Below are 13,463 nucleotides of genomic sequence, written 5' to 3'. Positions count from 1 at the left end.
AAGTTTTTCACGCTCTGTCCTACGTTTGGGTATGTAATTACATTAGCAGATCACAATTCCCAGTTTTCCAATTCATTTGCCACCACATAGCAAGGCTGAGCATATGACATTCTATTCCTTGCAACCCTTCGGAGGAAACCAGATAAATAACAGCAACAAATTCACCTCATGTCAATCAATATTCATTTGGTTGTAACCCATGTCATTAATGTAAAGGGTTTTTTTCTACAGACATGAGAAATAATTATTAATTTAGCAGAGATATTTGAAAGAAACCACAGAAGGGAACATAGGATTATGACAATCTACCAAACAATATGCTTTTAAAACGTGGGCAATGAAGATCTCGGTGTCTTTGCCATCCCGATCACACTAGTATCATCCTTTTCCACGTTAAGACGCCTGCTGGCATATGAAACAGGTTCATGTTCTTCAGATTCAAACGACAAACACACAGGGCTATAACACAGGCTTGTGTCCCTTTTGCTTCTATTAAGTAACACGCGATAAAAATAGAACAAGTCATCGCATGCTGCTGACAGTTTTGTAGATTTTAAAGTCTTTTGATTTACTGCCTTTTCTTGTTTCTGCATTTATCTCTCTAAATCTGATTTTTCTCCCAACTTGAGAAGTATTCTGCAGGCATTTGATTTCTGAAAAAAATCAAAATTACCAAATGGCTCCCAAAAATCAAAATAAATAAGTAAACAAACAGAATATTCATTGGGCTGGCTAGCACTTCATACAAACACTTGCAGCTGAAAAACCAAGAACGCTGACCTCAATCACTCTGATCTAATTAAAGAAAACGGGTTAGAAAAGCAATTTTACCACAAACCAACTAATATCCTTTCCTTTTAAAAGACCCGTTCTGCTTATTCTACAATAAAATGCATGTTTCCTAAGATGTTTACAGTCCCAATTTCAATAAAAATCAATACTTTTACTCATACTTGAAAAATGTTTTATTTAAAAGCAATTGCCCGGTGTGGAATACGTATATCTTAAAGGATAAGCCCACATATTAGCAGACTTGCAATATTTAAAAAAAAAATAAAAAAATCCGTGTGAAAGCACAGACAAACCATCACATACACATATCTCTGCATAATTATAGAGGAATACAGGAACTCTGACTTGAAGCCTAGCAACAGTATCCAAGTATTAGTTAGTCTGCTAATCAACTACCAAAAACTCGCACACCAGCTCAATGTGTTTCTTTTTTCAAAAGGAAAAAGCAAACAAAAATAAAACAAAAGAATCCTATCGCTTCTAGCTTCAGAGCTGCTGAAGGACAAGATGTACAATATAAAACAAACCTTGTTCACTTGAAGAAGAACAACCCATGTCATTTAATCCATCTGAAAATTCATCTCATCACAAAGAGCCAAGGCAAAAAGAGAGATTTAAAAATAGGTTATCCAAGTCAAAGGATTATCAGCTTGCAACATGCTTAATATCTGCATATCTATATCTAATGAAAGCTTCAATATTCTTACATATATGATTGGGCTTTGTATCTCTATCCTATAGAAGCCATAGTAAATTCTCTATAGCAAATGCTGCCTAAATCTGCTGTGCTCATTTACTCCCAGACAGCTGCAGGCTGGATGAAAACAATCAGGGATTAACTTTTCTATTCATCACATCTTTTAATCCATTACTTTCTCTTAGTTTGCAATAAATAAATGCATAAAGTTAAACAAATTATAAATGTGTTATAGCTAGTTTAAAAAAAAAGGAAGTAAGTTTAAAAAGGGATGTTATTATTATTTTTTTTCAACGATGCGTAAGTGCTGTGCTGTAGCAGGAGTAGGTGTAATGTCTTCCTCAAAGCAGAAAAGAAGATGAACCATAGTCACTGAGCTGCAAGTTACTTCTGGGTTCCAAAGACTTTCAAAATAAGTGATAATTAAAATAAGCCGCTTTGATGTTGTTATTATTCCTCAAAAAACCACTAATTTGGGGGCATGGCGAATTGAAATAAGCCGAGAAGCTACACTAAGTATTTCATACTGCTTGTAAAACAAGTTCCTAAGTACCTTATGGTAATAGATTTTCTTGCTTTATGAAAAATATTATTTTAATTTGTTTCAAATAGGATTACTTTTAAAATGATGATATTCATTCACCTTTCAAACATCTGTCAAGGAAACAAAAGGGATTCCCTGACGTTTAGAATCTCATAAAAGAAATAAATACAATGAAATCTGGATCTTTTTTTTAATCCTTTACTGATATCCCTTTTTTCCTCTCCTCTGAATCCTTTATCTCTTATGTTTGATTTGGTCTTACAAAACTGCATCATCCCTGGCTGAAATAAGACTAATGTGAAATTTCTCCGTCGGTGACAGCAAGGTGTCTTTTACTGTACTAAGCCACAGGAATTATTTGAAAGGTGTTTTTTTTTTTCTCAGTTTATTTCCGAAAATGGCAGCACCGGGTCAAAAAAAAATCATTATCCGTGCTAAATACTTTTCATGCCACGGTTTCAACAAACCGGTCACCTAATGTACCACCTGAGATGGAAAGATTAATCGGCAATCGATGGTGGGAAATGCCCCAAGGTAAGGAAGAAGCCACTTGCCGACAGAAGAAGGGAGAGCATGTGTGAGAGAACCCACACAGTTTTGAACATTCAGAGGAAAAGGTCAGATTTTTTAACAGGACGGAATAACTAACAGATTTTTATGCTGATATCGTGGCTAGGCGGAAGCGGGTTCTAGGAAACTCCAGTTTGCTGGGAGACACAAGGGCTTACAGCCAAAAAGGAACAGAACTGCCTGAAGTGCAACTTTGCCTGAACGTTTACGTGCTGTAGATCAGGCTCATGGGAAGAGTCAGCGGGTTTGGATTCCAGGTCTCCCCCTTCCACAGATCACCCCTTGTTTCATCATGAGCCTCCTCTGCGAAATTACCCAAGACACAGTGAGCTGCACCCATCCAGAATGAGGACATGAGAGAAATCTGGCTTTCTCCAGACTGAAGAAACAATGTGGAGGTAGGTGGTAGGACCATTGTGGTACATGCTCTTCAACCAAAGTGCTGCTGCTCAGAGCTATCTCAGGATCCATCTACCAGCTCTGACCCCTCCTGAGAGTTTTAAAACCCGAAACGACCTTATCCATCTTCAACCATGCTCACCTTAGCCAAATGAATGACCTCTACAGCACAACTTTACGTAGTTGTGACACCTTGCAAGCAAAATCTCCTCACTATTTTTTTCAGATGACCAGGTAGAGCCTCCTCTGATTAAGCAGGTTGCCAACGGCACCTACATCTTGTGTTATGGATACAAACGTCAAGTCATTTTGCTTCTATAAAAGGGAAGCAGACAGATTTCATCTCTCTGACTAAACGTGTATGCTCACATTGGCCCTAAGTAGATGCTTTTATCTGGCAAGATCTGAGTGAGAGAACCAGACACTACACACGTTCAACAAACATCCCTCTCTTACCGCCTGATGTCACATTACTCCAGTAACACGGGTCATTATTTTCACTTTTTTTGTCTCTAAACCAGAGATTTTTATGTTTTCTTCTTTTTACAGAACAGTGTGAAGTCTTATGATTATTGCAAAGAAGCTTATTTTATATATGCCTAGTTTTTCAGCATTTCAACACATTTGTCTAATAGAAGTGCTTTATAATTAAATAAAAAGAAAAAGGAAGAACAATCTCGGTGGGATTTGATCTGCAGAACAAAGATTTAGTAGTTCTGTTGTAAATTAGGATTTTCTACTGATAGAGGATTTTCCACCTGGGCTGCTTCTCCATCATCTTCAACAGGAGGGACAGTCTCAGCATTACAACCTGGCACAGACCCAGGCCAAGGAAATAAAATTAAATTAAAATCAAAAGAAAAGGAAAAAAAAAAGGACTCCCTTTAAGGCATGCGGTTCAGCCTCTTCTAAACTGAACAACTCCGAATTCCTGTACGGCTTAAAATGGTCTTCTGCTCTCAATGCCAATGAAATATAAATGGTAGACAAAGGTGTAATAGGTAATAAGTGATATATTCAGAACTTAAGCACATATATTTATTTATGTGGAGCTCTTGTGGACCAGATCTAGTGCTTGTGCTGCCGACCCGCTGCAGCCACATCCCTTTACTCCCCAGGCAGCTCATTCAGCACAAGGCACGGCACAGGACCATGAATCATAAGCATTACATTACTGCTCTTACATCCTTATAATTGCAGTTTTGGCAACACTCCTTGAAACAGCTTTGTGACTACTGACAAACTGGAAGACACCCACATAATACCTTCTGCATTGAAAGTACAAGCCACTTCCTACCGCAATAGTTTGGGACAACAAAATTATCTAAGAATAATGTTAATTAGCACATGTCAAACCAGATGGACAGGGATAGTGTAGTTCCTCACTATGTAAGATTAGAGAATTCAAGTAAATATTATTTTTTATATTTCAGATACTTCAGTTTGGATAATGTAGAAACTCGTTTCTGTCACCAGATAAAAAAAAAAAAATGCTCTTGAAACACTAAGTAAGGTCCAGCCTCCAATCACTGCCACCAATTAAAATTTTCCCATCCTTAAGACAACATACCCAGGAAAGTAGATAGATTCTTTGGGGAAAAAAAAAAAACAAACAAAAAACAACCAAACACCCAAGAATTAAGTATTGCCACTTCTATTACTTAGGAGTATATTAGGCTTGCATTTGAAAGTATCTATAGCTAAAGATACTGCGTATGAAGATCACTAAAAGTTAAAAGATAAGGTCAGAAATCTTCCAAGAGTAACGTGGAGTTTTTTCCAAGAATCAAGAGCAATGCGGAGTTTTCCCCCAATGCACCACCAGCCTCTCCTTCCAATGAATGCTACTGCGAATAATCACGAATATCATTGAAAAGCTTACTATTAAATGATTAAATATCTCTAAGCTGGTAGATGATGAGCAAGAGACCACCTGAAACGGCACATATTCCAAAGAATTAATTATTAAATTAGTATAAAATAGTTGCAAAATATAAATTACAATTATTAAATGCACCTAAAATAATAACAACAAGGTTTAATGAACTGAATCACTATCAAAATTCAATATCTAACCAAAAATGCACTTTCTGAGGGATGAAAGATGAAATGTTTCTCAAGAGACTTCATAGTATGATCTGTCCTTCTCTTCATGAGGATACTTCTCACGTTCTTTGCTATTCCTTCCCACTCTCTTGCCTCTGGGCTTCGAGAAGGTACATTACTCCAATGATGTATGTTGGAATACATCCAAAACTACATGAATATAGCGGATAACCAGACAAGTAAGATAAATAAAAGCCAACTTGTTGAAGTTTAAGCGCTGACATTATTCTGCACATTCATCATCACACTAGCTCTCAGGTTTTCTGCTCAGGATATTGTCCTTTGATTTATTTATTATTTTTTTAAGCTGGGAGACAATCCAGAAATAGACGTTTTGATGACTTCACTTTTTTGTTGGTTTGTTTTTTGTTATTTTTGTTTTTTTAAGAAATAAATATTAAGGGACAAATGTCCGGCTAAATTAAATTAGCTGGGATGGAACAACATAACGTAATGTTTATTCTGTAAGACAAATTACTAATTGCAATAGCTATGCGTAATCCGCAACCATCTTGCAAAAAAATGCGGGTGAACCATGGAACAATCAATATTTCTATTTTTTCAGTGTAAAAGGGAAGGCATCAGGAAAATTTTGAGAATCTTCCCAGAGAAGATATTTTCTAAGTATTTTTCTAGAAATCACCAAATCCTACAGAAAGTTTTTACACGGTAATAATAAGTTTTGCCTAAAATCTCAGCCACGTGGCTATCACTTGTTTCCTGGACCGGGTCTCAGCCATCTACTTCACAACAACATTCCAATTTCTCCCACACATTGACACAACTCGGAACCTCCACTGGTCGGGGGAAAGGAAAAGTGGTGCAGAACTGGTCAGTCCAAAAAATGACGGCACTAACATCAATGTGGTTTCATACAAACCAGTGTAGAGGCTACTGGTTTTAAGCGTACTGTCACTTTTATTTTAGTTACTCATACTGTAAGTGTATGCGTAATTAATACTAGCAAGTCATTCCTTTACTAGTTTTATTTTCTTTTATCGTACGTAACTATTTTTAAGAGGAAAAAATCCATGTAGAGAAACATAAAACGTAATACTGTGTATTGTCTATGTGCAATGCTTGTTCTGCACTGACTCTACACACAAGCCAAAATATCAAGAACTAACATGGAAGAAATAAAGGCAACGTATGAATCTAAACAGCCATTTCTTTTCATTTCAACATCTTCATGAAGGTATAAAACCATCAGCCATACGAAAATACAAACAACAATAAGATGTTCACCCTATTAGGAATAATTGGATCATTTTTAGTGCATTTTATACATCATATTGTTTATAGATACAGAAGGATGAAGACTTCTTAGATGGGAAAGAGCTATCCCACTATGATGTCAAGTAAAAACCTTCCAAACTCACTATGAACTTTTATGTAGAAGTTATGGCTTCTATGCAAAAAAAAAAAAGCTCTCAGTTTTCTCGATGCGCATTGCAAAGAGTTGAAAGTATCACAGTGCTACCAGAATTCACATTACCGCGCAGAATTTTTAACTATATCCCCGCAGATCACATGCAACCAAGAAGGGAAATGGAAAGGATCCTTAATCCAGAGCAACTCTTTCACAGCCCTAAATTTCACGTGAGCTGGCCAAGTTTCCCACAGAAATGAAATCCTATCAAGTCACAGATTTGCATCACTGAGTTAAATCACTGCAGGCGACTCAGACCCTCCTGCTTCAAAAGGAATGCCTTTTTGCGTTCAGCTTTAGGATGCTCCTGTGGAACTTTAATTAACTAGAATTAAAGCATTTAAATTCATTTTAATTAAACTGTATTAGAAATCACTTTTATCAAACTGGGTTTTATTTTAAAGGCAAAACTCTCTATGTCAAAAGATCTTTGAAAAGCCTTAAGGTTTTTTGTCAAAGGCCCTTGACGCCTGTCGTTAGCACCGCACCCCGGCCTCGGTGAGATGAAATGGTTTTATAGATAGACAGTTCCTGTCACATATTAATGTAATTGCAGAGAAGCATCTTTCTTTATCTTCTTCTTCTTCTGACCAATTATTCCTACTTGAGAGCTGCTTTACGCTGATGACAAAACAGCCTGCAAGAGCCAATTTGGCTCTTCCAGGTATGTGGATATGTATTTACCCTGCTAGAAACTGTCTAATTTATACTTAGAAAGCATCCATCACTCTTTTGCAGTACGTATGGAATTTTCATTTTCAGAGCTTATTTTGAAAATATTTCAGCTTTTTCCCCATCTTCATTTTTTATAGAAAAGTTCCTTTTAAAATCTTCCTAAACCAATACTGTCATCAGCCTGTAGTCACACCTCACATGGAATCAGATTTAACGTCTTTGCAAAGCCCTGGTTTAAACATTAATAACTTATTTCCAGCGTCTGTAAATATTTTGCTTACCAATATCAGCTTCCCTGTGATTCTTGATATATTCAGCGAGCTCAAAATTTCCTGCTATTATGGCCACCTAAGGGATTGTAAAAAAGTTACAATTAGTATATTGCCATCACTTATTAAGTAGGAAAATATGCATGTTACATTACTGACAAACATCACACAGATATATTACCATTTCACAAAGTGGAGTAACTGTTTATTACTTCTATTCTGCAATACATTTCTGAAAGAATGTTAAGAAATGATATCTCAATCTAGTTGTAAGCAGCTCCGCCTGGCCCCCAGTTCCCCATTTCCCAGGAACGTTGGGATCGTGGATGTCTCGGGAGACTCCTAGAAGAGCTGAGGCTTTTCATGTTCCCGCAGTCAAAACCAGCAGTGAACATTAAACACACCATCCCCACGGCCCTGGGAGCTATACTGGTGTGTGGAGAACGCCACGGGAGCTGGCTCGGAGAGACGCACTGAAGATATTATTTCCCTTTAATTGCTCCTGCCTCGCGACTTACCTGAATAATGAAAACAGGGGCTACGAGGCAACATAAGTGGAATAACCAAGGAAGAAATACCAAGAACTACAAGTATTCAGGTACTGCTGAGACACCAAAAAAGACTAAAAAAAGAAGAACTGGAAAAGCTTATGCATATGTATAGAATTTAAAGCATTCTAATAAAAATAGTTCTAAAATAATAATTTCCTTTTTCATTTATTTCCTGGTTGTCAAACATAGACATGTAACTATCTATTCCAAATTCTCATCTAAACACACTTAAAAGGATAAACACCTCCACAGGATATGAGGGAAGTGATTTGGTTCTGCCATTGCTGTCTCCTGCCTTTTTCTTCTTCTTCTTCTACTGTTTTCCCCCTGAATATTCAACAATTACCTTTTCTGGTTCCATTTGGCAGCTTATTATGACACATACCGTTCCCCTAACGGCACTGCGACTTTCCTGGTGTAGGTAAAAGGGATAACCTGGGCTCACCTTTCCCATAGAAGCTTCCGAATAACACAGAGTGCAGGCCAAAAAAAAATAAAAATTTTTTTAAAAAATCTTACTTAAGGGCTCCCCTGGATATTGGGCTACTGGCAGTCATGAGAAATGATTGAAAACTCAGGGAAATTTCTGAGCTGATGACCAAGAAATATTTTCTCCTGGTTTGTAGCACTCCACAGATCTCAGGGATGAAGAATAATGCAAAGGAAGACTCAAGTGCTGAAATGGCCTTAGGGAGGTGTGTGAAGTACAGTTAATGTGAGTAATATCTCTTCATGTAACAAGCAGAACACCTTATTTCTGCACTCGTCACAGGAAATTGAATGGACAATTTTATTTACTACCAAGCAAAACAAACTAATATGGAAATCCTCAAAAACTAAGACTTTACACACAAGCAACAAACTACAGGCAGAAAATCTTGACTAATATATATTTAAGTTTCCAAATTTGCTATTTATAGTAGACCCATAGCAGGCTTAAATCACGAGTCATGACCATTACATCCATTTCACCTAAAAATAAAATAATTACACATATTTTCTGCACTTTTCATTCCGCATCGATTATTTACATGATATTTTCTGCCATTAGTGCATCTCATGTCGGGCTCAGAGTGGACACACCGCAGATCCCACCGCACCACCGGGAGACATCTCATTGAAAGGCAGTACTAGGAAGGCTATTTCCTGCAGGGACGGGTTAGGCGCTGCCTTAGAAAAAAGAACTCACTGCAACACTCCTGAAGAAAACTAGAGGGGATTGTTGTAATTCAGATTCTCACACTCTCTTCTCCCCTCCTGGTGACTTCATTTAAGGCCTTTCTTTACACCTGAGACTCCCATTGTATCAGTCCTTATGCTTTGAGCCATTACTCATTAGTCCCTTCTGCGGGCAGCCCTGGAAACCCTCGGGGAAGGACGCAGATTTAAACAAGTTATTTCAAATACAGCGAAGTGATCTCTGGTTTATCTTTTTGTTCAAAGCAAGCAACAGTTGGTCTGAAGAGAGACAGACTGATTTAGTTTAGGTTGCAAAGTCTACTGGCTAGTAAAGTAAAAGCAAGACTTTAAAGAAATTACTATATTTTAAGTATGATACGTATCAGAATAACTTTTTTAGCTTACCAAGCAAAGTTTGAAACAAACAACTGATCACGCCATTTATCGTGTTAATTCCCTGAATGCAGGGTTTCCCCCATTATTTTTTTTTTAATGCTTTTCAGGTTCTTTCTTTTTTTTTCCTTAGCAAATTGTTTCTTGTTTCATTAATATTTTTTAACCAACATAAAGGCTAAATACAGTAATTACGTTTTCTTTTCATTTCAATTGTATCTATGTCATGGCAGACATTCTATTCCACGTTTGTATAACACCTGGCAGTTACACTCAATACGTGTACACTTGTGTTTTAAAATAATCCTCGGTAGGCAGCCATGAGCAAGGCACGTACGGTATAATCATTTTTGTCCCTTAAATAATTAACTCATATATAATATGACCATAGGGGTTCTAACTGACAAGCGGCTGAACATGAGCCGGCAGTGTGCCCAGGTGGCCAAGAAAGCCAACGGCATCGTGGCTTGTATTAGAAATAGCGTGACCAGCAGAAGTCGGGAGGTGATTGTGCCCCTGTACTCAGCACTGGTGAGGCCACATCTCGAGTATTGTGTCCAGTTTTGGGCACCTCAATACCAGAGATATGGAGGTGCTGGAGCGAGTGCAGAGGAGGGCAACGAAGCTGGGGAAGGGCCTGGAAAACAAATCATATGAAGGGCGGTTGAAGGAGCTGGGACTGTTTAGTATGAGGAAGAGGAGGCTGAGGGGAGACCTCATCACTCTCTACAACTACTTGAAAGGACACTGTAGAGAGGTTGGTGCTGGTCTCTTCGCACAGGTAACTAATGACAGAACAAGAGGGAATGGCTTCAAGCTCCAGCAGGGTAGGTTTAGACTGAACATCAGGAAAGAATTTTTCACAGAAAGAGTGGTCGGGCATTGGAACAGGCTGCCCAGGGAGGTGGTTGAGTCACCATCCCTGGATGTGTTTAAGAGACGTTTAGATGTGGTGTTGGGGGATATGGTGTAGGGGAGAACTTTGTAGTGTAGGGTAGATGGTTGGACTCGATGATCCCAAGGGTCTCTTCCAACCTAGACGATTCTATGATTCTATGATACTTACTAGTGATAATCATGTAATTATTTTCTCATTACAATATTAACAGTAAGGAAACGCTTTGCTTTGGGCACTTCTCAGTTGTGTTACATCAAATGCTGATGGATTTCTTGGGAGCAAAATGCATTACTATGGATCAGTAACACTGGTTGAACTTGATCCCACTTCTGCTTTTAGACCACAGTTGAAAAAATAAAGAGTGTTTCTTCTCAGATATGTCATAAGACTTCTGCAGGCCATAATATCTGCAAAGATCGGGCAGACCAGAGACAGAGGTAGGTTGGTGCACTCCACCTCACCGCCAACAGAGGCAATCATCCCACTGAAAATTACTATTAGAACCATTAGGAAGAAGACCTTTACTCCAGGAACTACTCCTGAAATAAACTTCTTTTCAGCATGGGTAAGGTATCAGAATCTGGCCCCCAGCCTCGTCTGTACGGCTTCTGAAGTGCAGCTCACGATTCTCCCTGGCAAACGACCCTGTGAAATGAGCAGAATTGTACAAATGCTGCCTCTTTACCTTCCCATTCTGCAGCCTGGCTTGGTTCATGTTCATGAAAGCAACATTCCTGTGTAGATCGGGGGTTTTCTCTACAATATAAGCAAGAAACAATATCTCTCTTCAACATTTCCCCTAATTAGCATGTAAAATTCAACCGGGGAATTCAGCGGTGACAGGCAGCTTGCTAGACAGCAGCCATGTTACTCAAATGAAAGAATTTTTGATACAGAGGAGATTGTAAAACTCAAGTATAAACATGCTGTTCAAGTGATAAACACATTTTATTACTTGAAAAAGGATACTGCCAGATAGCTAAGAGACAGCTTGACAGAGAATTGTTCCTGTGCTTGCCTCTGAATCAAGCGCTGAAACTCAGCGAGCTCAAGGTATCATTTCCCTCAATTTAATTTGCTTCAGTTCGCTAAAAACGGTATGTAAAATCCTAACAGCAAAAATGGAGGATGTTAAGAGCTAAAGAAAGCAAGAAAAAGTTTAAAAGTACAAATATTTCTTGGCATTACATCAATGCACTTCACTTGAATTTGATGGGTAAAGAGTGTGGGAGAGAGTGAAGTCAGAGACAAATCTGAAAGATACAGAATTACACTCATTCAATTTTTGCAGTTGCAAACTACAAAGCACAGCAACCACAGCCCCTTTTCCGTCAAGATTTATCTTGAACCGAAGTTACAGTGTGTTCAAATGAAGCCATAAGCGTGAACGGTCTTCACAAGACCCAGGGCTTGAGCCAAATTAAGGAGGTGTCAAATCTTTCCTCAATTAAGATGAAAACTAAATCAGAACCTTCCTGAAGTTCTATAATTGTACTAAATTTCTTTGTACTTTAGAAAAAAAAAAAACAAAACACTAATGTAGTATCTTCACAGAAAATGCACTTCTTCATTTACATGTTTTTAAATAGCCATATTTTGCTTTTCAGGATGTTCTGCAGTCAAGTGCTAGATTTCCAATTGAGAGGTTATGGCAGGAAGGAAGGGTGTCTGGGGATTTTTTTTGGATCACAAGACATCCATCTCTTCTTGGCAGGGAAAAAGCAGCACAGCCAGCAGAAGCACAGGGAAAGGTTTTCTCCAGTTCTAGTAGGATCTGGATTCCAGTCATCATAATGCATCACATGCGTGTTGACAGACATGAAATATTACCATGAAAGGCTGGAGGTAGCACTTTACAACCAGAGCCCATCTACAGGCTCCGTTGTGCTGAAGCTTCAAAACCTGCAGCTTTTTTAAAAACTGCAAATTCAGCAGTCTTACTATATAATTCAGGTTCTTTCAGTCCTGAAGCAAATGTCCTTTCATTGCGTCCTTTTGCCATAGACAAGATGCTTATCTTACATCAAAAATCTATATGCCCTTAGTCATGTTACTCTGTAAACCTGATAAAACCTGTTCATGCGTTGTCTAAAAATATAAAAATTTAAAAAAAAAAAAAAATAATCACTCGTCGACAAACCTGCTTTTTTTCCTCTATTTTTAAAGGGATTATTTACTTTGCATCAGCTCCAGGATCAGAAAGACTGCACCTGCGGCGTCACAGCATGGTGTCAATCCAAGTCCAGCTGAAAAGCATGACTAAATAGTTCAAGTAGAGTTTTCAGCCCCAAACCAGGAGCTTTATCTGCGGCACTGCCATTGGGTTGGGATCGCTGCCATAGCATCTACAGAGAACAGAAACTCTCCTGAGCTTTTTAAATCCTCATTAGAGGCAATTTTACAAGAATGATAGTAACCAAAGTGACTCATTTACAGGCTCCCATGCCTCCAAGTTTACCTGACCCCACTAAGGGTGTTAACAACGGAAATTAATTATTTTCAAATTACATTTGATAACATACATTACTGACCTGAATAAGTACATAAGCTTAGAACAGGGAAGGGAGCAGAAAGTAAAGCTAAGGAGGATGACATATCTCAGTAGGAGGTAAATTCATATAAAATAAAAAGAAAGTAGGGTAAACCATGCCGCTAGACTGGAGGTATCACCTCTACTTCCACGATACTCTGTCTTCATAATGTCATCGTAACAAAAAGTTAATGGAGTCACTGAAAGGGGTGAGAGCTGAGACACACGCAGAGGGCAGCGGAGCACCGAGCCACGGGGCCAGCGACTCCGGGCAAGGCAGGGGAGCGGTGACACGAGCTGGTTGTCACTGTCAGGGTACGTCATGCAGAGGGTGACCAGAAGCTGTGTGTTTATATGGGTATTTGCTCCGCCGTGGTAGAAAAAGCTTGTTAAGAGTCACCCCGGCGTCTCAGGGACTCTCTCACAGACAG

At 38.6% G+C, this 13,463-nt stretch overlaps 1 protein-coding gene across 1 annotated transcript in view; it reads right to left on the bottom strand.

The window, feature by feature from the left end:
* SHANK2 (SH3 and multiple ankyrin repeat domains 2) overlaps nucleotides 1–13,463 on the bottom strand; it is a 315,160-nt gene that overhangs the window by 262,203 nt on the left and 39,494 nt on the right. The window contains exon 9 of the mRNA XM_074148901.1: nucleotides 7,494–7,560. Coding sequence (XP_074005002.1) covers nucleotides 7,494–7,560 — 67 coding nt within the window. The remainder of the gene's footprint in view (nucleotides 1–7,493; nucleotides 7,561–13,463) is intronic.

This window comes from Numenius arquata, chromosome 6 (genome assembly GCF_964106895.1).
Source record: "Numenius arquata chromosome 6, bNumArq3.hap1.1, whole genome shotgun sequence".
In the NCBI taxonomy this organism is placed as follows: domain Eukaryota; kingdom Metazoa; phylum Chordata; class Aves; order Charadriiformes; family Scolopacidae; genus Numenius; species Numenius arquata.
Note: the sequence above shows the minus strand (reverse complement) of the source record. Positions and strands in the feature narration are given on the sequence as shown.